The following is a 24553-nucleotide window of genomic DNA, read 5'->3' as shown; positions in this document are numbered from 1 at the left end:
TGTCTGAAATCCTGGAGAACATTAAGCTAGATAGGCCAATTGCCTGACTTCGTGTCAAGGCAGTTTCCAAAAGATTCTTCTAAATCCCATGAGGGCATCTGTATTGTTAGCTGGATATTTCTGAGTTAGTGACTTAGATAATACATTCAGCTTGACCCTGATGTCTGAAACACAGGAGGTCAGATTTCTGCAATAACCATGGGCAAGCTCTTATGACCTGGATGGGCTAGCTAGCTGTTTCTTGCTTCAAGCAACTGACAGTAGTATCTGCTGGTCAGGGAAAGATGTGATAGACCCAAGCTCTTTCTTTTTAAATGAATCACATATAAATCTGAGCTTACTGTTTTTTGCCTTGGAAGCATTTACACTCCAAGTACTCATTCTAGAGTTGTGCCTTCTGCTCTCTCTCTCTCTCTCTCTTTTTTTGGTAGCATTCCTCATTCCTGCACTTAGCATAGATAGTTTTCAGGAGATTGTCCTACGTGGAGCAGCCTGGGAAACTTGTGGCAGTAAGTCATAAAGGACACCGACAAGGGTCACATTTTGCTTTCTTCAGCTTGAATGCTTCTTGGCCTTAGATGGCTTATCACTAAACTGGGGAGGCTGCTTGCCACTGAACCATCCTGTCTTTAAACTATCTTGTGGTGGCATCTGCGCATTAAACTGACAGAGATGTCGAGGAGGTTAGTGCTGTATTTGGTAGCATTAAGGGAAGTCTCCAGGGATGGGAGGCTACTCAGAAAGAGCCTTTCCTTCTGCTATCCATTGTGCTTGAAGAGTGAGGTGATACGGCTGATATTTATCTGCCTCAGTGATTCATGCACAGTCTTGCCAATAGTTTTTTGTGTGTCCCTGGGGTGTTGTGGGATGTCTTGGGCCTGTTTTTAGGTGCTTTGCTGTGTGGATAAGCAAGGAATTCTGTCCTGGCCTAATCCCAGTCCAGAGACGGTTTTGTTCTTCAGTGGTAAAGTGGAACCTCCTCATAGCAGCCATGAAGACCTGACGGATGAACTCTCCACACGCTCCTTCTGCCACCCAGAATTGGACGAAGAGGTGAGAGACAGTTTTCTGGACCATAGAGTCTGGTTTGTCAAGAAATTCTGCCTTCTTTTCTCTCCAGTTTCTAGAAGACCCCTCAACCCTCTTTTGTCTTGACATCTGCCAGAGAGACCCTTTTCAGGCTCTCACCCTCTAGCAGTGCATTACTGGCTTCTCCTCAGAGCAAGGCCCTTCTTCACAGTTGCCCAACAATGTGGAATGAAGCTTGTCCTCAGGAGGGTGTACTCAGCCTCATTCTTAGCTGGGATTTTCAGTTAATAAAAAAACTGGTCTGCTTTGTCTATCCTTTGATAAACTGCTTCCAGTTTGCTTTCTAATTTTAGCTGACTTTCTTTTGTTTTATTGGATGCTATTGGTTTTTATACTGTTACTGCAAAGTGCTTCGTAAATTCTAGTTTTGAAAAGCGGCATATAAATAAATAAACAAATAACTTATTTGCCACCACTATTTATTTAGTTTGAAAATTTGGGACTTGCTTTATCTTACATAATCAACTCAGTAGTGGCTCCTAGGGGGAAATAAAGCAATGAAAAAAATAAGACATAAAATTGAACAGTAAAAAAGCAGCAATACCATGGTGAACCAACCAACAAAACATTAATAATAATAATAATAATAATAATAATAATAATAATAATAATAATACATAATTCACACATATACCCCCCCTTCATATCAGTCAGAATGATTAAAACAGTGAGCAACAAATGAATAAATTGGAATTAATATTGGGAATCTGGAGAATCAAAAAGTTCACTCGTCCCCCCATCTTCTGCCACAAGTGGTCCACTTGAGTGACCAAGGCAGTTTCTGTCTTAAAACCGGGTCCAACTTCCCCCTTCACCTGGAAGGATAAACCAAGTCTTCTGGGGCCTCGAAGTTGCTAAGTAATGCATTTTTCCTCCTCCAGTTTGACTCACAGGTGTTTCTCTCCTTATCTCTTCTTATGCTGTATTTCAGCCCCACGAAAGGGACGCTCTGCTCTCAAGGCCTTTGTCAGACATCGTTCACATCACCAATGAGCAAGACAGAGTGGAGTGGTCTACCGGCAACACCCCAAAGTCTTCTGAGGCTCATACTCACAAGAAGCCAACCGGCCGCAGCAAACACCCTTCGGGATCCAATGTGAGCTTCAGTAAGGACATCGAGGGTGGGGAGGAGGAGCCTATGCAGGTAAGGAATGCCAAAGGCTGCAGAGGTCAGGAGGTTGTCCTGTCCAGTTAGGAGAAAGGTGGCGTCCCAGTCTGCTAAGGAGTCATCCGTAGATAAGGCGGGAGGGTAAGAGTTGTGAACATGAGAGAGGAAGAAAGAGCATTTGAAAACTCCTCTTCTTAGGGCAAAAGGAAGAAGTGTGTCTTGGGGGAAATTATAAGTGCCTGCTGCCCCAAAGCACCACGGACTGATTTGCATGCGGCTACCTAGCTAGGTTTATGATTTAAGGCCTTGTGCCTATATGTCTGTCTGTAGAGAGACCGAAGGTTTTTCAGGACGCTAATTATTCTGCCAATTAAATGAAAGAGTTCTGAGGGCTGTTTGTAGTTCCTAGGTAGGAACCCGAAGCCCTGCAGATGTCAAGGATGATAGAAGTTGCCGTCTAGCAACATTTACAGGTCCACAAGTTCTCCACTCCTGCTTTAGGAGAATACACAACAGAGGATGGCAGAACCAATAGGTTAGAGAAGCAGGACTCATTTCATGTGCAAGTTTCTAGGTGAGTGGCTTCGCTGGCCATTGTTATGCAATGTTACAGCAAGTAAAAAGTTTCTGGTGCCAATCCAGTAGTGCCTGAGTCACTCAAGCCTATTGATTTCAGTGGGTTTAGGCAACATCTGTGTTAAGTCATTGACTTCCCATCCACAAGCTCTAACCCAGTCCTCACAGCTTTGGGTCCCCAGACATTTTTGAATCACAACTCCCATCACCCCTGACCTTTGACCTTGCTGGCTGGGTCTGATGGGTTTTATGGTCAAAGAGCATCTGCAGTGTCAAAGCTCCCCCGCCACTGATGTAGCCTGCGAGTTGTGCACTAACCATTTCTCAATTTCTCTCCCCCTCTGAAAGGGGAACGGACACTGGCACCTTAACTTTTGACTTTGCGTTTCTTGAATGTTGAGCCAGGTTGAGGCTGACAGCGAGGGACTGGCGTGCGAGGCGGAAGACTTTGTGTGCGATTACCACTTGGAGATGCTGAGCCTCTCCCAGGACCAGCAGAATCCCTCCTGCATCCAGTTTGACGACTCCAACTGGCAGATGCACTTGACCTCCCTGAAGCCCCTGGGCTTGAACGTGCTGCTTAACTTGTGCAACGCCAGCGTGACGGAGCGCCTGTGCCGATTCTCCGACCACCTCTGCAACATCGCCTTGCAGGAGACGCACAACGCCGTGTTGCCTGTCCATATTCCGTGGGGACTCTGTGAGCTGGCTAGGCTCATAGGTGAGGAGGGCAGAGGCGGAGAGGTCAGCTGGTGAGGGGTGCCACTGTAACTTTGCTGTGTGTTAGCTCAGGGGACTCTCTCAGCGTATGCGTGGGTTACGTTCTGGGCCCCTGTGCACACAAGTGAAATCATGCAAAATGGGAAGCACCCTCCAAACACTCTTTAAATGCCCTCTTGGCTGTTCTCTCTCCAACCCATGCCATAAATACGCATCCGGGGGGGAAAGAAGAGGTAACTGATAATCTTGAATCAGTGCTTGAAGTTAGTCCCTGTTTAGGGAAGTTTTTAATATTTAATGCTGTATTGTTTTTAACACTTGCTTGGAAGCCGCCCAGAGTGGCTGGGGAAACTCATCCAGATGGGCGGGGTATAAATAATAAATTATTATTATTATTATTATTATTATTATTATTATTATTAAAAATAAATAAATCCTCAGCTGGAATTGAAGCTCTGGGGCTGGCAGGAGGCTGAAAGACATGCGGGAAAGCGGCTGTTGCTGTTGCGCTACCATTCAGCTGTTAGGCGGGAGGAGGAGTAGCGTAAACAAAGCCCCGCTGTGCCCCCTGACTCTTTGAGGCCTCATCTGCTCTCACTGATGTCCTCTTTGGGCTCTGGGGGAGGGTCTCCTTGTGAGCCACGAGGACTCTCCAGCTCTCTCCCGCTATTTCCATGTTTGAATTGTTTTATTTATTTCCTGGCACTGTGCGTATACGCATGAGTCAATTCCGCTAGGTGGTTATATGAGGCAAGGCAGTCCTTTAGGCGATGATCATAGGCAGAGGAGAATGGCAGATGAACTTGGAGAGCAGCGCCAAATTCCTTGGGATTCCTGTTGCCCAAGAATTCCCCTCCCATATTACTTTTTTCCCCTCCCCCAGGCTTTACACCTGGTGCCAAAGAGCTTTTCAAGCAGGAGAACTACTTGGCCCTTTACCGGCTGCCATCAGATGAGATGGTGAAGGAGACGATGCTTGGGAAACTCTCATTCATCACCAAAAGGAGACCACCTTTGAGCCACATGATCAGCCTTTTTGTCAAAGACACTACTACCAGTAAGGACACTGACTTGGCGGGATTTTGACTAACATGTGATCAGAAGGATGACCATTAAAATACCACCTCTGGGACTGCAATTTGGCTGGCGGCCTAGCCAATCTATTCAGGGCCTTTTATATGTATTCTTAGAGGAATAGCAAAGGACTTAGGAACGTGGTCCTAAAATATAAGCCAGAACAGGCCATTTCTATGCTACTACAGGGAAGTTACCAATTCTCTCCAGTGGAGGCTCCTAGGAGAGGAGCTATTTCTCAGTGGCTGGCTGGTGTTAGTTTCAACTGAGGCCTTAAGTTGAAATTTGGGGGGTTGTTTTAGTTGCTGCCGAGAACCAGGATATTAAACTATATTGTCAGTCAGGTCACCATGGCTTGTTCCCTGTGTTTCTTCCTGTTTAGTTCAAAAGCTTATGTATGCTCCATACTTGCCTTGGAAGTTTCCAGACTCAGTGAAGGACTATGCAGACGAAGAAGCTTAAATTTTATTACCATTTATTTTCAATATGTAAAGCCCCGGAAGACTTACAGTGAATAATAACAGACTTAAAAGCCAAGTTTGTTTAAGTCACACTCCAGCGTCTCCCTCAGATGGTGCGTCTCCCTCAGGCAGGCAAACTGAGCAGGCTCTCCAGGACAACGGCTGAACCCTAGGAAGCTACTGCTAGCCTTTTTCCTTCAGAGAGGCATAGGAATATCTATTTAAAGGCAGTTACCATGTTAGAGAGAGGGAAGAGAGATTCGCTTGGGTCTTTCATCTAAAGAGTGTCTGAGAGTTGTCAGTGGGGCACAGTGTTGAGAAGAGGCAGTTCTGCTGGGAAAGGAGGGGCAGGCAGCAAACTTTTCTCAGAGACACCGTCTGGGTTTTGTGTACTTGACGCTAAATGGGGGAGAAGTCTTCTTCTTGATCCAAAAGGTGCCTCATATGACACAGAATAATTGCACTTCCAGCAATAGACTTGCAGCATCTTCTGTCTCTCCTCCCTCCCCATCCTGGCCACTTGTCACATTGATGGGCATGTTGCTAGTACTTGTATAACACTTAGCAAATGGTTTTCGCTCCTCTCCTGGCTCCTGACAGTTGGTCTTCTGCTTTAGCGTAGATTTTATGATAGACAGAAAAGTTTCTTCTAGCGCCTACTTAAAATGTGTTTAATCACCATTTGTCACATTATCAACTGTACCTAGGGAGCCTGTGGGCGATGTAGAGTGTTAGAAATCTTCGCAATAAAGCAGCCTGTCAGCAAGCAATTTTTAGAGTTGAGACACAGGTCCATGTTTTTCTCTCTCAGGCACCGAGCAGATGCTTTCCCATGGGACTGCTGACGTCATCCTGGAGGCCTGCACAGACTTCTGGGACGGTTCGGATATTTATCCACTGTCTGGCTCTGACAGGTAGGCAACCTTATCTGCACAAGTCACCGGCTGCCGAAAACATACTGCTGGAGAGATTTATGTTTGGGTAGCCTGCGATGTTTGCTTTCGCCAAAGGTTGCTTATGGCTGTGGGCAAGTCATAGTTATGGGGCTCTGTATGCAGAGATCTTCCTGCAGAGGAAGGTTTAGGCTGCCCACAGATGATGCCTTTTCAGAAATCACGGAGGCAGCATTGTAGAGCTGTCATTGGCCCTGATACGCACTTGCACTCTTGGTGCCTCTCTCAGTTTGCGTCAAGTGGGTTTTTCAGATTTTTGTAATGCTTCATGCTGCCCCTTGTTAAGCCCAAAGAAGCCTGCAATAGCATGACAAGTGCTGCTGCAATACAGTCATACCTCAGGTTGAATACGCTTCGAGTTGAGCGCGTTCGAGTTGCGCTCCGCGGCAACCCGGAAGTAACAGAGCGCGTTACTTCTGGGTTTCGCCGCTTGCTCATGCGCAGACGCTCAAAATGACATCATGTGCATGTGCAGAAGTGGCGAAAAGCGACACACGCGCACAGACGTGCCATGGCTGGTTACGTTTGCTTTGCTTTTAGATGCGAACGGGGCTCCAGAACGGATCCCGTTCATATCTAAAGGTACCACTGTACAGGTGTGCGGGATGAGCTATGTAATGGCCAGAGCAAGTAACCCAAGGTTCTTTCCCCACCAATTTCTGGAACAATTTAAAATGCTTTGTGATTACGCGCGCGCGCACACACACACACACACCACACATAGAATGCACATCAATGCAGATTTTGGGTATGTGTGCATGTACATCATTTTACAATTTGTTTTAAACAAGGAAAGAGAGAGCAGTGCAAACCATTCAGGTGTTAGTAGTAGATAGGTAGCCGTGTTGGTCTGCCATAGTCAAAATAAAAAAATTCCTTCCAGTAGCACCTTAAAGACCAACTAAGTTAGTTCTTGGTATGAGCTTTCGTGTATCTGAAGAAGTGTGCATGCACACGAAAGCTCATTCAGGTGTTGTAAAGAACTTACAAAGTTTAGCCAAAAGACTAAATGCAAGGTTACATAATCAGGTACAGGAACAAATAAGTGTCTGTGTATATTTATATGTGTATATATACACACATATATACATACATTTAGAATTATATCTATGCAGGAGTGTGCATTGCGAGCGTACACACACAACTGTCACAGATGTGAAGGAATTTTGAATATTGGCCGTGGGGAAGCAAGTGCTGACCCATGAGAAATGTGGAAGGGGTTGATGCACAAGGGCTGTGAACCATTAGTATCAAAGGAAAGATGCCTCAAAATACTCGATAAGGAATGAACAGAAGCCGCTTCCTTGCCTCCTCTCAGCTCCTCTCAGATTCTGCCCCTGAAAAGCATGAGTCTGGGCAGTAGTTTTACTAGCCAGGCATGTGTTGCGTGCAGACGTTGAGACTGTTTTGTGCTTAACATATCTCTGGTGGCCTTTGTCATTCTCTCTCTCTGCTCTCAGGAAGAAAGTGTTGGATTTCTACCAGCGTGCCTGTCTTTCGGGCTATTGCTCCGCCTTCTCTTACAAGCCCATGCACTGCGCCTTGTCCTCCCAGCTCAATGGGAAGTGCATAGAGCTAGTGCAGGTCCCCGGGCAGAGTGCCATCTTCACGTCCTGTGACCTCCCTGGGACGACGCCCATCAAGCAGAGCAGCCGGAGGAACAGCTGGAGCTCTGATGGTAGGTGCCTTGCCTCCATTGCAGATCCTTCCATGCATGCATCTGGGGTGGTGCTCCGCCAGCTTTGGTTTGTTGCTGGTTTTTTTTATCTCAGGGCACTCTTCAAGTGACTCCGAGATGGACACCTAGGATTCCGTAACCACAAGGTTACGGAAAAATGACCTTAGGAGAGAAGTTTGAGGGCTGTGTCCAACTCTGTGTGTGATGAGTTCCACTCTTGCAGTGGGGTTTTCCCCTTCCTCTCCACTCCCCTGATCTGCTCCTGAGTGTCCCCCAACCCTCTGGAGCACATTTGAGGATGCAACGGGGGCTGCAGGGGAAGGGGAAGTTCCATTGCATAAGCAGGCATCTGCTGTGCATGTGGCACAGCAGCTCTGGACATAACCCATAGGATTTAAAAACCCAGTTGTTGGGTGTAGATGCTTTGAATCAAACAATTCAAATGTGTTTTGCACAATGATGTGACGTGGAAAGTAAATCTGGTGAGACCCTTGTTCCGTCACAGTGCCTTCCATGTGACGATCACCAAGAAAATGAAGAGAAAAATATATTGTAAATGGAGAACCTCCGCTAAATAATTTACTTTTGAGCAAGCAAACGAAAAAGGGCGAATCTTAATAGTGTTGACTATTATTAATCCAGTCTTTTTGGAAATTTTCTTTTGGAGGTTAACTGTTTGAAAGATTACGTTTTCTATGTTTTAACGGTGATCCTAGTATGGAAAGCTCCACGACTGCATAAACACTCATTGGCCTTGATCTCCACATCACATCAGGAATTCTCTGTTTCCTCATTGTTCAAGGTCTCAACCTTGTCCCCATCTGACCTGCCAATTGCGGAAGAATCCTGCTTGTCTAAATTTTGACACATTATATTCGGGTAGGCTGCCTTGTCATCAGAAAAGAGGGGTCATTTGATCCAGCTTCTTCGGATTGCCGCCTTTTCTTGCTGCTTATTAGTTTCAGCCAGGCAAGCTCCTGGTTCTGATCTGTCCTTGAGCAGATCAGTAAGGATGATTTCAGATGCCCCGCCTGTCCATTTGACAGACCACAGGCCGAATCTTCCAGCCTTGACTTGCTTATTCTCACTTAATATTGGTGCTTGTTGAGAAGAGGTGATAGTTAGCCTTCCCAATCCTACCTCTACCTTTCACCAAATGGCATAAAAATGGGAATTAAGAACATGGTGACATTCCTGTGTGCGTTCTGTTACTAGCTTTTAATGCTGTGCTATAGGTAACAAACCTCCTCTGTTCCTCAACTTGCCTCTTGTTTCCCATCATTTATTGTCCTCTTGCATGGACAATAATTATTTGAGGGATGGGTGGGGTGGGGTACACTAACATACCTGATTTAGAAATAAATAAAAATGTTAGGCAACATGCGAATCTGTTCTTAGTCAACCCTACATTTGCAATGGAGGCTGACCTGCCCTGTTTCACAGGGAGCTGCAGAGCTTTTAAGAGATGGGAAGTATCAGCACAAAGACTAAAGGTTGACTCTGGGGAGAGAATCTTAAGTCTGACATAGGTAAAGATAAAGGGAACCCTGACCATTAGGTCCAGCCGCGGACGACTCTGGAGTTGCGGCGCTCATCTCGCTTTACTGGCTGAGGGAGCCGGCGTACAGCTTCCGGGTCATGTGGCCAGCATGACTAAGCTGTTTCTGGCGAACCAGAGCAGCGCACAGAAACGCCGTTTACCTTCCCATTGGAGTAGTACCTATTTATCTACTTGCACTTTGACGTGTTTTTGAGCTGCTAGGTTGGCAGGAGCTGGGACCGAGCAACTGGAGCTCAGCCCGTCGCGGGGATTTGAATCACTAACCTTCTGATCAGCAAGCCCTAGGCTCTGTGGTGTAGACCACAGCGCCACCTGTGTCCCTAAGTCTGACATAAAGTGGTAGAATTCTGAGCAGGCAGAATGGACTGCATCATTTCTTCAGACTGCCAGTGGGGTGGGTCACATTTTTGAAGGCTCCCTTTAAGGAGGAGACTAACACAGTGGAGAGAGCGATGGGCTCTCGAATGCGACTGGGGCCCTCCAGAGGTTGCTGCACTGCGGCTCTCATCATCCTTGCTGGCTGGGCCTGATGGGAGTTGTAGTCCAGCCCCATCTGGAGAGCTACAGGTCCCCCACCCCTGGGCTTTGGAAGCATTCTCCTAGATGTGATCACTTTTGTGTGTGGTGTCCTTCACCTGCAGTCTGAAGTGCTGCTGTTTGCTCTGAAGGGCATGTCAGAATGGCTCAAGTGGAGATATTATGTCAATGTTTATTATTACGACAAACAGCCAGCACACCAAAACCAGAATTTCTGCATAATTCTTTACATAAACGACAAAAACGGTCAGTATGGGATTTAACAGTGAATATACTAACTAAGTGGACTTGAAATACGTTCAATTGCAGAGAATTCTACCACCTTGTCCTGCTGCCTCTGTAGACCAGGCCTTAATGTGTTAAAATGATCCTCGTTGTTCTACAACAGGCATAGGCAAACTCCGGCCCTCCAGATGTTTGGGACTACAATTCCCATCATCCCTAGCTAACAGGACCAATGGTCAGGGATGATGGGAACTGTAGTCCCAAACATCTGGAGGGCCGGAGTTTGCCTATGCCTGTTCTACAACATAACTATATTAAGTAGAACACACCCTTTGTATAGCTTTTACCGCTACCGCTTAGAAGTGATGGGCAACTTTTTGTTTTCTCTCCCCCCATGTTCTTGGTGTGTCTTTCTCTTTTATGGGTATGTCTCTGTTCTCCTGGGCCTATTCCTCCTCTGTGTCTCTATATATTTGGCATCTCTGCCTGCCTCCACACACTTGCCTTTTCTTCACATGCCCAAAGAAGGGATTGGGGAAGCGATGGAGAAGGAGGACTGCATCCAGGCTCTGAGCGGCCAGATCTTCATGGGAATGGTCTCGTCCCAGTATCAGGCCCGATCAGATGTCGTCCGCCTCATTGAGGGACTTGTCAATGCCTGCATTCGTTTTGTCTACTTCTCCCTGGAAGATGAGCTCAAGAGCAAGGTAGGCTTTCCCTTGACTTACTCTACCACTTCTCAGAGTTCCTGCAGCGGCCATATCAAAGGCACAGCCACCTCACTCATCCTAGGGCTGGTTCAGATTGCAAGATTATTCCTGGTTTTTTATATATACAGTGGCGCCCCGCAAGACGAATGCCTCGCAAGACGGAAAACTCGCTAGACGAAAGAGTTTTCCGTTTTGGAGGTGCTTCGCAAAACGAATCTCCTATGGGCTTGCTTCGCAAGACGAAAATGTCTTGCGAGTTCCTGCGGGGTTTTTTTTCTCCCCCCCCTTTTCTAAGCCGCTAAGCCGCTTATCAGCTGATCCGATAAGCCTCTAAAAGCCGCTAATAGCGCTAATAGCGCTAATCCGCTAATCCGTCAATGGGCTTGCTTCTCAAGACGAAAAAACCGCTAGACGAAGAGAATCACGGAACGGATTCTTTTCGTCTTGCGAGGCACCACTGTATGTATGTTTCTCCCACTTTGGCTCTGCTGCTACCATAGTGCCTTTCCTCCACAGGTGTTTGCTGAGAAGATGGGTCTGGAGACCGGCTGGAATTGCCACATATCCCTGACACCCAATGGAGATGTGCCTGGTTCCGAAATCCCTCCTTCCAGCCCCAGCCATGCAGGCTCCTTGCGCGATGATCTGCAGCAGGGTGAGCAAATAGCCCTAAGGGGAATGGTGGCTGCAGTCCAAGTGTCTGTTCAAAGCAAATCCATCTGGCGATTGAACCAAACCCATGAGATTTACAGTCAGCAAGACAGGCACTATTACTAAAGCCAGGCCAAACTTTAGAATAGCTATGGGACAGTCCCAGTTCGTTAATTTCTCAAAGCCTTAAAGCCAGGGGCACCAAGGCTTTACAAAGAATAATGTCATATACGGTACAGGCATCCAACTGGTGAAATTCTCCCCATCTGGGTGGGGAAAGCTTTGCCTGTTGAATTCCATGTTGTTCTCAAAGGCAGAGGTACCTTTCTTGGAAACATGAAGACAAGCCTAGTTATATGCAGAAGCTGTGTCCCTTCTGTCCAATTTGATACCTGAGGTTTTTGCTGCAGCCCATCACATCTGTTTCGTTTTTTGTCACCGCTGGGATATGGTTGTCTTGATTTTCAGCCTTTCCACGTAGTACATTCTTTTTGCGGTCTTTTCCGGCGCAGGAGGAAGGAGACAGACGATTTAAAACTCATCAAAGTTCTGAACTGATACTGCCAGCTCTGGTTAGATGAGTCATTTTCAAAACACCTCTTATTTTAGGAGAACCCAGAAAATCCAAGCTTGCTTTTCCAGGCTGTCACAAAGCCACATGAGGGGCGGGGGTGTGCCTTGTGTCGGCGTTTTGGTGTGAGCCTTCCAAGCCGTAACGCTGCTTTCTTTCTCTGTCCTTGCCAGTTTCCCGAGAAGATGCAGAGGGGCTTCTGCTGATGGAGGAGGAAGGACACTCCGACCTTATTAGCTTTCAGCCAACCGACAGTGACATTCCCAGCTTCCTGGAGGATTGCAATAGGGTGAGACTGACAGCAGGACACCTTACTTAGGAACCCAAAGCGTTTGACTGTATCTCCCAGCAATGAACTTGATGGCTGTTGTTGCTTCTCTAAACCTCTTGAGAGGCCGTTTACAGCTTAATCATATCCATGTCTACTCAGAAGTCTGTTCCATTTAGGTCACTTACTTTCAGATGAGTGTGTATAGGATTGCACCCTAACAGTCCGCTTCCTTAAATCATCCCTAATTGATTAAGCCTACATAACAGGAGGCAGCAACTTTTTTTGTTTAAGGATGCAGAGGTAGCTGCTGTGGTGAGGGCATCCTTGCAGCTTACCAGGAGAGGGCTGGGGAGGAGGGCAAAGGTGAGGTTGGCGTTAGGGTGGATGCATTAGTGGGAGCACTGCCAGTGCATCCACACAATCTCACCTTTCCTGCTGCCCTAGCCCTGTCCCAGGTAAGCTGAGGTGCTGCTAGTGTTGAGAGGGTGTCTCTGTGGCTCTGCCCTGCAACACTGCCCACTGCTAAAAGAATGCAAGCAGGACGAGTTAAGCTAGTGAATTTATCAGGGTACACTAAACTTGAGCAAGCAAGCTGGGGTCACACATTGCGGGGGGTGTTTCAAAATGGACATGGTCTGTGATGTGCTGGCACATGTTTTTCTTTAGCAGATCATAAAACGGGGGGGGGGGGAGTACAACACTGGGGAAAATACCACAACATTGAAAACAATGCTTGCTTTCAAAATATTTCCCCCCTAAATTGCTGCCATCTTCCTTAAAGCAAAATGAAAGATAATGCAACTTAAACTTTGTAGGAGAAAAGTTATTGATTAGCAGATAAAATGGGCTTTTGGATCTATTGCTGATGCTTCAGAAGAAGGGAAAATGATAGTTTAAGTACCATGAACTGACATGCCAGAAGAATAGAGGTGGGGTGGGGTGGATTATTGGAGAGAGAAGTAATACTATCATCTGTGAAGGCCAGGATGCTACTTTGAAGTGTCTAGTTTCTCTACTTCAAACTGATCTCTTTCATTCATCTTAGGAATGCTCATGGAAAGGGTTACATTTAATATGCTTCAATTCTCTCTTTTTAAATATAATTTTTATTAACAGGTCAATCAAATCACATTAGTTCCAAATTATACAGCCAAATTTTTAAAGTTTTTGTTGGGGGTACCCATACTTCAAGCTCCGAAAGGGATCCAAACTTCGCTCTTGCTGCTGCTGCTTTAATTAAACAGTTCTATCCAGTTCTGTCCAGATAGTCTCTTTGTTTTTTTCCTCATCTTCTTGTTGTTATCATATATTCCTTTCTTTGTGATCTCTGATAATCTTCACAAGCGGGTTACAAACAAACATATTCTGTGTGGGTTTTACACTCTCCAATAGTCATATCACATAAAGGACAGACGCCATTTCCACATCTCCGTAAAAAACATTCCCACAGTCTGTCTGTTGATTTCTACAGGCTTGCCAATCTATGTCTCAGGGGGACCTACCAGGTCAAGATCACATTCCGATAACCATACATTCACATTCCGATGACCCTGGTCCTCCTCCCCCTTGTCCTGTCTTAACGGAAGTCCATTTTTAACTGCGTCATAGAACTTACTTTCCATTCCCCGTTGTTTCCACCAGTCCTCTCTTTGATCAGTAATTCATTTCCACACAGTTCTTAGCTCCTGCTTGTGATTAGTAATTAGCAACGATTCTTCTTTCTGGTCTGGAGGGGAGGGTTATTGGTACTCACATAAGACAAAATAAGAAAGGTTTTTTCCTCCCCCCCCTTTCTGTTTCACTCCAACATACCAGTCTTTTAATGATGATTCTTCACTTGATTTATTTGTCCAACCCGTCACTCCGCACGCAGAGATCCCATTAATCAGCAGTCTTTACTCCCGATCTACACTTGATGTATGTGCATTAGCTTCTTCCCAATTATATATTTCCAGTTATATGTTTCGTGCTAATGCGAACCAGTGTGTGATTAGAGACAGCGTCAGGAAGAGCCAACGTCACCCGAGGGCTTTGTGCCAAGTGTCCTCATCCCCTTCTTTTGAATCGGGGGGTAAATTATGGACACAGCTGGCAAGGCAGCCCCCCCATTCCCTTGGGGGGGGCAGGGAGGCTGCATACTCCCATCACAGCCTCTTAATTATCTCGTGTGGGTCGGAGATATGTTATTGTCGGCCATTGTAATGGGTATGAGTTACTCGTGCGTAAACTGGTGCCTTTCTCGGCTAATTTGCCTTGTTAAAACTTTCTGACTGCACAGCCCCTTCTCATGGTGGCTGCCTCAGTCACTGGCAGAATCCGTCAGTGGGCGTTTCTTAAATCTTTTCCAACATAAAAGTTGTTTGATACCCAGTCTCCTCCTACTCTCTCTGCGCAGAAGTCTTCTGCGCAGGGTGGGCGTGGGTAGCGGAGGACCCGTGCTCTCCCCGCTGGTGTCCGGTGAAGAGTCCTGGAGCCCTCTCACCGATTCCCCCATCAGCCCCTCTATATCCCTGGTGCTGCGCTGATTTGCTTCCCCATCTGCGGAGCTGCCTCTCTCCCTGCTGGGCCCTTCTCCAGCATCATTTGAGAGCCTTCCCTCCGCCTCTAGCTCCGATGTCAGTTCCCTGACAGCCATCTTCCAATGCGCCCCCTGGTGGCCCCCTATGCTTCAATTCTCAGTGGGATTTGAACCTCTCATCTACCTAGTTTGCAAATCTCTCTTTCTCTGTTACTGGTGGTGTGTAATCCTAAACTAGAGGCCTTCAATAAGTATTTAGTGTTGAGTGACCCACGGTAACTTTTTTCTGCCCAATCATTTATACATTATTCTGGCTGCCTTCATTTTCCCTCGTAAATCACGTTTAGGGCTGCAGACTTTGCACTCTGAAGATTACTTTCTATAAGGGAGGGCTAGTCTATGTAATTTACACAAGGAAAAACCTTTCTCTTTCTGAGCTGTGTGAGCAGAGAAGTTCTTAATCTGTTGTAATTTGTATTATACACTAATATTTGGTGGTAACTAACAGATTTTTAAAAGAAGAATTGTGCTCTTAATCTGATTTTGCTCTCCTGCTGTTTGCACACTCACTATTTGAAATTTCACTTACCCACCCAAGCCTCGCTACACGCTTCACAGATTCCCTTATCCAAAGAGCTGGCTTCCTTCCTTTTTTTTGAGCTTTGGTGGTTGGTGGCCATTTTGTCTCTCTTTTGCTGATTGGCTGCAGCCATTTCAGGGGAAAACCACGGAGAAATGGGTGATTTCCTGGGAACGCATTGTGTTCGTAAAGTGAGACTTGTGTGTAGTTATGTTGCTCGCTGTGTAACATCTGGGAAGGGCAGAGTGTAGCTTGTTTGGGCGGATTAAGAGCAAGTCAGTGGTTGATGGCAATGAAAATCTTTCTGGCAAATGTCAGTTTGCACTTCCTCCTAACATAGCCCAATTTATCCGGCAATGAACAGGGGTTAGAGCAATTTCATTGCTCTGCCTTATCACTCCAGCTGCGGGGAATCTGATTCATCCTGAGCTTGTTGTTAGCCTTCACCCTCGTCTACCGTCTCCTTGGCTTGTTTAATTGCCGCTTCTTTCACTCCAGGCCAAACTGCCACGTGGAATCCACCAGGTGAGGCCCCACCTGCAGAATATTGACAACGTGCCTTTGCTTGTTCCTCTGTTTACAGATTGCACCCCAGAAAGTAAGTGGAGCTCAGGCTAGTGGATTCTTTGTCGCTGAGATGGGGAGATCCGGGTGGAAACTAAGAGGGTGTCAACACACTTAACCCCTTTCCTGGTTCTCTTGCAGCCATGTGTGAGATGATTAAGATCATGCAGGAATACGGGGAGGTCACTTGCTGCCTCGGCAGCTCTGCCAACTTGCGCAACAACTGCCTTTTCCTTCAGAGCGACATCAGGTAAGATCAGGGGGCAGCAGACTTTTACAGCAGGGGGGCCGGTCCATTGTCCCTCAGACCTTGTGGGGGGCCAGACTATATATTGAAAAAAATAATAATGAACTAATACCTATGCTCCACAAAAAAAATCCAGAGATGTGTTTTAAATAAAAGCATACATTCTACTCATGTAAAAACACCAAGCAGGCCCTACAAATAACCCCGAGATACATTTTAAATAAAAGGACACATTCTACTAATGTAAAAACGCACTGATTCCCGGACCGTCCACAGGCCAGATTGAGAAGGTGATTGGTCCGGATCCAGCCCCTGGGCCTTAGTTTGCCTACCCATGGGTCAGATGCACCCAGACTCTGGGTTTCTGGCTTTGAGAAGCTCTGTCTGTCCTCATTCATACCACTCCTTCATCCTGATTCCATTTCTGTGTTGACTTTCTTTGTTTTCTTCCGTTGCACCCCCATACAGAGTTCCAGGGAGACCTGAAAAGCACTCCTCTTTTTCTTTCCTTTGCCCTGGGTACAAAACTACCGCTATCTGATACCTCCCGGCAATACCTTTAGCAGACCAATGTGGAGGAAATACCTTTTATGCCACATCAGCAGTTTGACAAAACTGCTTAGAACAAATCCCACACTGAGCCCGTTGTTGTCTGAAATAGTTGCATAAGGAACATCTGTTCCAACGGCAACCTTTGCCACAGAGTTGCTGGGAAAGGATGTTCTGCCTACAACCATTTTGCAAAACACATGGCTCAGTGTTGGACTTGGTGCCATCGTTCGGATCTCTGATGTGGCATATGAGAACCTTCCTCCGTACTGGTGGCTCTTGGTCTCCTAAAAAGGAATGGGGATTCCAATCCCACTCTCCTTGACTATTGGCCCCGCTGTCTGGAGTTGGGGCCCCAACTATCTGGAAGGCCACAGTCTCCTCACCCCGTCCTCAAATGTATAAAATCTTCTGCTCTTCTGGCAAAGCAGGAATGGGAGAGAAGCAGAGAGGAAAGCAGGTCAGAGCAGGTGCAGCAATCAATTTAGATAAAGGCAAAGGAGACCATTTTGAGCCCTCAAGCTGATATTGCTTTATTCATCCATCAAGCTTGTTCTGTTAAAAGCACCCTTCTGAAAATCAAAGGCTTTTAAATAAATGATGCAGAGTTTGTTTGAAGAAATAGAGATGCATAATTTTGTGGGAATTGTTTTGGTGGCAGGGAGGCTGGATGCTTGGCCCAGTCTCACCCCCCCTACCCCAATATCAAAGAAGGCTTATGATCCAGAGAGGCTCTTGCTGTTCCTTTGGCTCTCATTGTTCCATCTTGTTCTTGCTCCTGTACTTGGTAAAGTGCAAAGCTTTACATGCTGGGCCAAGTATCCTCAAAGCTGCTTTTTAAACAAGGGAGTTTTGTAAAAGCAGGTTTCATTTACCATGGCTTTTATGCTGATCTTATTTTTTCCTTAGTTTTAGCTGATTTTACTTGATTCTGTGATGTGTGCTATATATTATCTGTAAGCTGCCTCAAATTAATTTTGGAAAGGTGGGGTATACATTTATCAGATAAAGTAATAAAAGGATCAGGCTACAATGCTCCTTACTGCTGGCTGAGTGGACCCCTGTTTTCCTAGCGGTTCTTTTGTTATGATCTATGATCAGAGTTCTTTATTCAGTCCAATCTGTTCTGATTTCCTGTCTCGGGACATTTCCCTGCAGAGCTGGTGACCTTGCTGTGGATGGTCCGAAAGGAATCTGTAGCCCACTAGTTCACTTTTTAAAAAGCATCAATATTGTTGGACACCTCTGTATTTTGGATCAGTTTTGTAACCCCGAGGTGTTTGGCTGGGTGCACCTGGCTTATTACTCCCCATTATGTTTTCCTCTAACCTGTGTAGTATTGTCTGTGCAGCATAGCCCTGGATCCTCTTTACCCCTCTCGCTGCTCTTGGGAGACGTTTGGGTACGCCACCAGCACTAACATGACCCGTATCTCTGATGAGCTCACACCTCTCCAGCTGTCTGGCCAGCTGAACAGCCTATCGTGCTCCCTGACCATTTATCCAGAAGAAACCATTGGGCTCATCAGACTTATAGAACAGGTAAAGCCCCCTTCCTTTTGAGCTGGTAGTAACACAGTTGTGACAACCTCCATCATTTAAATATGATAACATTTTAGCATCTGTTTGGGCTTCCAGACTTAATAAAATAACTGTTCCATCCTTATTTTTCTTCTTGATGCAGAGAAGCTATTTGGCAGGACAGACGTTCCAGCCTGTTTCCGTTCCTTTTAAAAAGAAATCCTAATTGAAGCTTTCAGTTTTGATCCATATTTTTAAAAGTGGATCTGTTTACTGCACTCATCCCTGACAATATAAGAACAGTCTCTGTTTACTCATACCTTGCATACTATCCATTTTATATATGCTTTCTTTTAGGCCCGGCATGCAACTTACGGTATTCGCAAATGCTTCCTCTTCCTCCTCCAGTGTCAGCTGACTCTGGTCATAATCCAGGTGAGTTATTCTGAATGGCATCAGGAAGCAGAAAGGACTGATTGTCTTGCAAGTCATCTAAGAGGAGGAGAGACCCAGAGGAAGCTGCTTAAGTTGGATATTTGCTAGCAGTATTCATTATCCTTGTGTCATGGAAGGCTGCCCTGATTCTAGTTGCTGTCCAAAGCGTACAGTGGAGCATCTTGTAATCGTAAATGTATGGTCCCCAAATTCTTCATTTGGAATAGTATATGCGTGGAAGGCAAAGTGTACTAGCTTTTCTAATTTTGTTCCGGTTTTCAAAATAAAGTTTTTTTGAGAGTGTTTTTTCTCCAAGCACTTAGCAGAGGCTAGCCACACACAGTTCCTCACCTCCCAAAACAGAACTTCCTATCATGTCTTCGGCTACAAGGCCTGGAAGAGTTAAGTTAAAATAAGCAGAATGTTTCATTTTTTAAAAAATGAAAAGCAATGCAGTGCTGCCCAGGCAGTGGAATCCTGTGCACCACATTCTGTGTGTAGCAGCAACTGCTGGCTCCTTAATTGGTTGATTTTTGCATTTATATACTTCCTTGTTGCCATGGCACCCAAATGAACAAATATGCAAAATTGTTGAACAAATGAGTTCTTTCACGGTCCCTTCGGGATCCAATGGCATGAACTCCCTGCTCTGGACTCCCTCCCCTTCTTAGTCGCCATCTTGTTTTTACAAGATGGGTGTGATGACTTGCTGGTGGGTGCCCTTCGGTCTTCTGATCCTTCCGCTGATGGTGCCTTTTGCTGTCTTTTGCTTAGTTCCTTTCTTGCCTGGGGCAGCTGCCCCCCATTCTCAGTACCACCGACATCTTGTGGCTTTCCTGTTTCTGCTACCCGTTGCTAAGGTGAGTAAGGTTTCTCGCTGTGATTCACAAGCATGCTCTACTTTGGGGATGCTCGCAGGAGCGCCACTTCTTTCCTAAGATAAAATGGGGCCACACGGGGGACGGGCACCTGGTTTTCATGTTCTGGCCACCACGTTGGAGACCATGTGGAGTCCATAATGCTTATATGGATCAGCCTTCATGGTGTGGAGAGTTGGCTATGCTAGTGCTGTTCGTCTCTGCTAGTGCTGGCCTGTAGGTTCTCTCTCTGCAAAAAAGATATGCTGAGTTGCTTTTGTCCATCACGGCCCACAGATCATGTTGTACTTCAGCTACCGTTGGCCCCAGCCAGCATGCCCAATGGTCAGGAATGTTTGGAGTTAACAGCAGCTTCCAGAGGGCCACAGGTTTCCCCTATCCCCACTGCAAGGCTTAAATCTGCTGTTCTTTTCACTAGTTGAGCAGGAACTGTGTTGGCCTCTGACTTCTGCTGTCTTTTGGGTATGGAGGCAATAAACAAGCAGTGAGGGGAGGCCTGTTGTGACCTGGTTAACTGTGGACTGGCTTGAAGTGACCTGACAGTGCAGGAAGGAACTGTGTGAAAAGGGCCTCCCCATTAGCTGGCAACAACAGCAACAACAACAACAAATTTATTTATTTATACCCTGCCCATCTGGCTGGGTTTCCCCAGCCATTCTGGGTGGCTCTCAAACGAGTATTAAAAACACAATACAGCATTAAACACAATACAGCATTATGGGGGTTTCATGTGTGTAGTCTCAGCAGGTTAATTCTAGTTTTGTTTCCTCTTCCAAGTGTGTCCCTCCTGGGCAAGCCTCCTCACAGTTCCATCATGTCCATGGCAACTGGGAAGAACCTGACCTCCATTCCTAAAAAGGTAAGAAAAGGTTACGATTGGGTAGGCATTCACTAGGGTCCGCGTGTGGCAACGTCAGAAGGTGTGAAAGTCATGTTCTTACCAGCTGCCGACACATGACACCCCAGTGATTGCAGTGCCGCAGATCTTGCTAGCATGAGCTTAGCTAAATGTTTAGCATGCTGGAGTCTGGCCTCTACCTCGGGGGCCTTCCTGCTGCCCAAGGCAAGAAAGTTGGCTCAGTCTCCTGCTGGCCAATTCTCACTTCTGTTGCCGCTAGAGGGAACTGGGGCTAACAGCATAGGGAGAGCCGTGCTGGATCCGGCCAAAGGCTCGCCCTGTCGAACATCTTGGCAAACAGATGACTTTGGGAAGCCCACTAGCAGGATCTGAGCCCTCTGCCCCCTGTGATGCCCAGTCCACTGGAATGCAGACACCTGCTGCTTCCTCCAACAGCAGTTCTGGTGTGAGAGAACAGGTTCTGATTTTCAATCTCCCTCGCACACTTGCATTCTTACTTGCTGCTGAAGTAAGAACAAACCTATTTGGTTCAAGGCAGAGCCTCTGTCTCATGCCTGGGTAAGAGCTTCCTTCCTCACATCTCCTGAGGTTGGTTATCCCTGTTGCTTTACAGAGAGAAGGGGGGTTTCCAAGGAACGTGCCTTTGAGAGAAGTGGGCCAGTAGGTGGGAGAAGGGGAGCATAATATGGAGCATACAGGTTCTTCATTGGTTTAATGTTTCTGTTGTGAACCATAGGGTGAAACAAGATGTTATGGGGTGGGGGAACACTTAGTTGCTACTGAACCAAGACAGGGAGTCCCTTTTAGAATGATCCGTCCCTGGAGATTGTTCAGAATGGTTTTCTGACGGCTCTGGACAAATTATCTTCCGGCACTGTTTTTGGTTGTCTTGATATACTGGTTGATCTATGAAACTTGGGAGATGACCAGCTTGATTGATGCCATCCCTCCCAAGCATCTCCTCCCATCTAGTAGAGACTGTCTGGCTCTGCCCACCCCCTTAATTGTTAGCAGGATGTGTGTGTGCCTGCGAGGCATGTTTGTGTGGCTGTAGTATATTTGTGTGTGTGTACGGTACGCGGGTGGCGCTGTGGGTTAAACCACAGAGACTAGGACTTGCCGATCAGAAGGTCGGCGGTTTGAATCCCCGCAACGGGGTGAGCTCCCGTTGCTCGGTCCCTGCTCCTGCCAACTTAGCAGTTCAAAAGCACGTCAAAGTGCAAGTAGATAAATAGGTACTGCTCCGGCGGGAAGGTAAACGGCGTTTCCATGCGCTGCTCTGGTTCGCCAGAAGCGGCTTAGTCATGCTGGCCACATGACCCGGAAGCTGTACGCCGGCTCCCTCGGCCAATAAAGCGAGATGAGCACCGCAACCCCAGAGGCGGTCATGACTGGACTAATGATCAGGGGTCCCTTTACCTTTACCTTATGGTGCCCATCAAGGTTACTCAGCTTTCCAAATGTGCCCACAGGTCCCAAAAGGTCAGCAATCCTCAGCTCCAGGTTTTCCTGAATGAAACTGATTGTTTGGATCCAGTCTTGGGCTGGCCCAAGATGTTTTGACGCTATAGGCAGAATGCCCTGTCCCCCTCCCCACACATCTAGGCCCCCTCTCTTGTCCCTGCTTCTGCCCCCTCACTGCTGCCAGCCCCATCACCTCAACTGTACCTGTGATTATGCCTGCACTACCACCGTGACACAGCAGTGGTGGTGAGGGCACATCGGCAGCAGTGAAGGCAACAGGGCTGGCCCCAGTGGGGTCAGACTCTCCACCTGAAGCAAATGGCTTCACCTCGCCTAATGCAGGAGCTTCTCCTGTTTTACCATCCTAGCCCCTAACATACATTGGAAGCATCTTTGATGATTCTTCATGGATCTCTCAGTAGCAGGAGCCCCTTGCAGGGAGAGGGCCAGGCCAGGGTATCATCCTTTGGTGCCTCCACTTGTTCCTGGGAGGTTAATAATAATAATTACAATTACAGTATTATTATTATTAATTATTTCTACCCCACCCATCTGGCTTGGTTTCCCCAGCCACTCTGGGCAGCTTTCAACAGAACATTTAAAACAAAATAAAACTTCAAACATTAAAAACTTCTCTAAACAGGGCATCAGTGGGTGGTGCATGACTTTTTCTGCCCCTGAGTTGATGGGTTTATTTTTAATGATGATGATGATTCATCTCCAGACTTCCTCTTTCTCTTGTCATATACCCGTACTCCTCATTTGGTTATATTTATAATGCAACAGTCCCTGTAGTCCTGCAAAACGGTAGACGTTCCTTGGGAGGGAGGTGGGTTGAAGAGTTGAGCCAACGGCAGCCACACACCCCAGTGACCGTTTAGTTTGGGCCTGAGGAACAGCCCTGAAGGAGTCTCGCTGGGGGGTGCTCACCCGACCCTCTTCCGGAAGACTGCAGCTGGTAAGCCTGAGGCTTGGGCAGGAGCCGGGGCACCCAAGGCCTGGCCTCCCATTCTTGTAAGTCACTCCGGCCTTCCCGACAATGTCTTGCAGACCCAGCAATACTTCCTGTTCTGCTTCCTGCTGAAATTCAGCCTCACCATCTGCACCTGCTTGGTTTGCTTTGGCTACATGCTGCAGGATTACTGTGCGAACTTCAACTCCTCTGCCTTCAATGTGAATGTCACGGGCTGCTCCTCCATCATGCTGCACAGGTTAGCGGGTGCTCAGGGTCCAAAGATGGGTCTAGAAGAGTGGAAAGTCATGGAATACAGGCTTGTGCTACGTTGCCCCTACTCTCAGGTTTCCCTATGCTGATAAGGACTAGAAACTTAGTTTCTTTAAAAAAACCTAAGGCTATGTTTTACCCGCACACACGCGCATGCACACACACACTAAATTCAAGAAAGGTCACAAAGAAATTAAAGCAATATAAAGTAGTTAAAACGGCAAAGCCGAAAAGAAAACAGCAATGGAAGTATTAAGAAGTCTTAAAACACCAACTCTGTGTTTTATTAATCGCCCCATAAATCACCACCTCGAGGTGATTTAAAAACAGTTTAAAATGGAAAAGCAACAAATACAGCTGGGGAAAGCCTGTGTGGTGGGGGAACAATTCGGTGGTAACAATTCAACAACGATTTAAGATAATTCCAGATACCTTTTGAAAGGCCACTTTTGGCTTGGGAATCCAGTGGAAGAGGTTGCATAGTGTGACTAACAGAGCCCGCGGGATCTTAGGACTAGCTCACGAGTCCCTCTGAAATCCAGTCTCTTCAAATGGGGTTCGTTGATGCCTTGAACCGTGATCTACGCCATGTGATGCCCCTATGCTTGCTTTTTCAGTAGTGCAGAAAGCTCCCCCGACTGGTTTGGAAAATTTTCCAGCATCCTTCTTCTGGCCCAGAAGTTCACTGCTGGGATGATTGTCTTACATACTGGTAAGAGATTTCCATTCCTCCTTGCTTGCTGTACTGAAGGGGGGTGGGGGGCTTGCAGCTTGCCATGGCATGCATGCAGCAGGGGTCAGGAGTTTTATCGATGTCCCAGCTGAAGGCAGATGTAAAACCAAACATCTTGACTCTCTGGCCAGTTTGATCAGTTGGCTTAGTCTTCCCCAACCCTTGGCTGTTTAACTGCATAAAAACAGGCAGGACGATTTCAGAAGGGGTGCTAGATAATTGTGTGGAGAGGGTGTGGAGTCAGGGGCTGCCAGTCAATGGTAGACTATCCTGGGTTTTGGAAACATCGCTGCTTTCTTCTTTTCTTTTTGCTGAAAGCCCAGCAAGGTTACCTTGTGATTGGCTTTCTTGGATGACAAGCTTCAAAAACCACCACACTCTCGGGGATTTGTGCCCTCTGTATCTCTGGCAAGTCCACACATTAAAAAAAACAAAAACCTGTTGGTATTTCTTCACAGTGTTTATCTCTGTCACCCACGTCCATCGTACCAAACCACTGTGGAAGAAAAGCCCCTTCACTAACTTCTGGTGGACTCTGACAGTTGTCATTGTGTGAGTATCCTTTCCTGATTCCTCTAGGTGACTCTCTCCCCCCCTGTCTTTATCTCTAATTATTCCATCTCCTGCTGTCCATTCTTCTCTGGAAGCATCACTCTTTTTTCTTCTTCTGTGTGCATTTCTGCAGCGCTATGTCTTTCTGGCTCTTGACATCAAATTCTTCCTTCCCATAGCCTCGGATATCATCACGTCCCTCTCCCTGGCTTGGCTGTTATGCCATGAGGCTGTCATCACCCCA

General features: G+C 46.7%; 1 protein-coding gene across 7 annotated transcripts in view; it reads left to right on the top strand.

The window, feature by feature from the left end:
• TMEM94 (transmembrane protein 94) overlaps window positions 1-24553 on the top strand; it is a 74360-nt gene that overhangs the window by 44279 nt on the left and 5528 nt on the right. For 5 of the 7 annotated variants that reach the window (XM_081185086.1, XM_081185083.1, XM_081185084.1 and 2 more), the window contains 18 exons: window positions 889-1053; window positions 2021-2233; window positions 3179-3494; window positions 4377-4550; window positions 5840-5942; window positions 7442-7659; window positions 10508-10689; window positions 11209-11347; window positions 12088-12203; window positions 15782-15881; window positions 15989-16097; window positions 17995-18184; window positions 18521-18598; window positions 19373-19458; window positions 20254-20335; window positions 22850-23010; window positions 23642-23736; window positions 24216-24309. In XM_081185086.1, the coding sequence (XP_081041212.1) occupies window positions 889-1053; window positions 2021-2233; window positions 3179-3494; window positions 4377-4550; window positions 5840-5942; window positions 7442-7659; window positions 10508-10689; window positions 11209-11347; window positions 12088-12203; window positions 15782-15881; window positions 15989-16097; window positions 17995-18184; window positions 18521-18598; window positions 19373-19458; window positions 20254-20335; window positions 22850-23010; window positions 23642-23736; window positions 24216-24309 (2621 nt within the window). The remainder of the gene's footprint in view (window positions 1-888; window positions 1054-2020; window positions 2234-3178; window positions 3495-4376; window positions 4551-5839; window positions 5943-7441; window positions 7660-10507; window positions 10690-11208; window positions 11348-12087; window positions 12204-15781; window positions 15882-15988; window positions 16098-17994; window positions 18185-18520; window positions 18599-19372; window positions 19459-20253; window positions 20336-22849; window positions 23011-23641; window positions 23737-24215; window positions 24310-24553) is intronic. The other 2 variants (XM_081185082.1, XM_081185081.1) reach the window with 2 other exon arrangements.

Source organism: Podarcis bocagei, assembly GCF_964188305.1.
Source record: "Podarcis bocagei genome assembly, chromosome: 2".
Lineage (NCBI taxonomy): Eukaryota > Metazoa > Chordata > Lepidosauria > Squamata > Lacertidae > Podarcis > Podarcis bocagei.
Note: the sequence above shows the minus strand (reverse complement) of the source record. Positions and strands in the feature narration are given on the sequence as shown.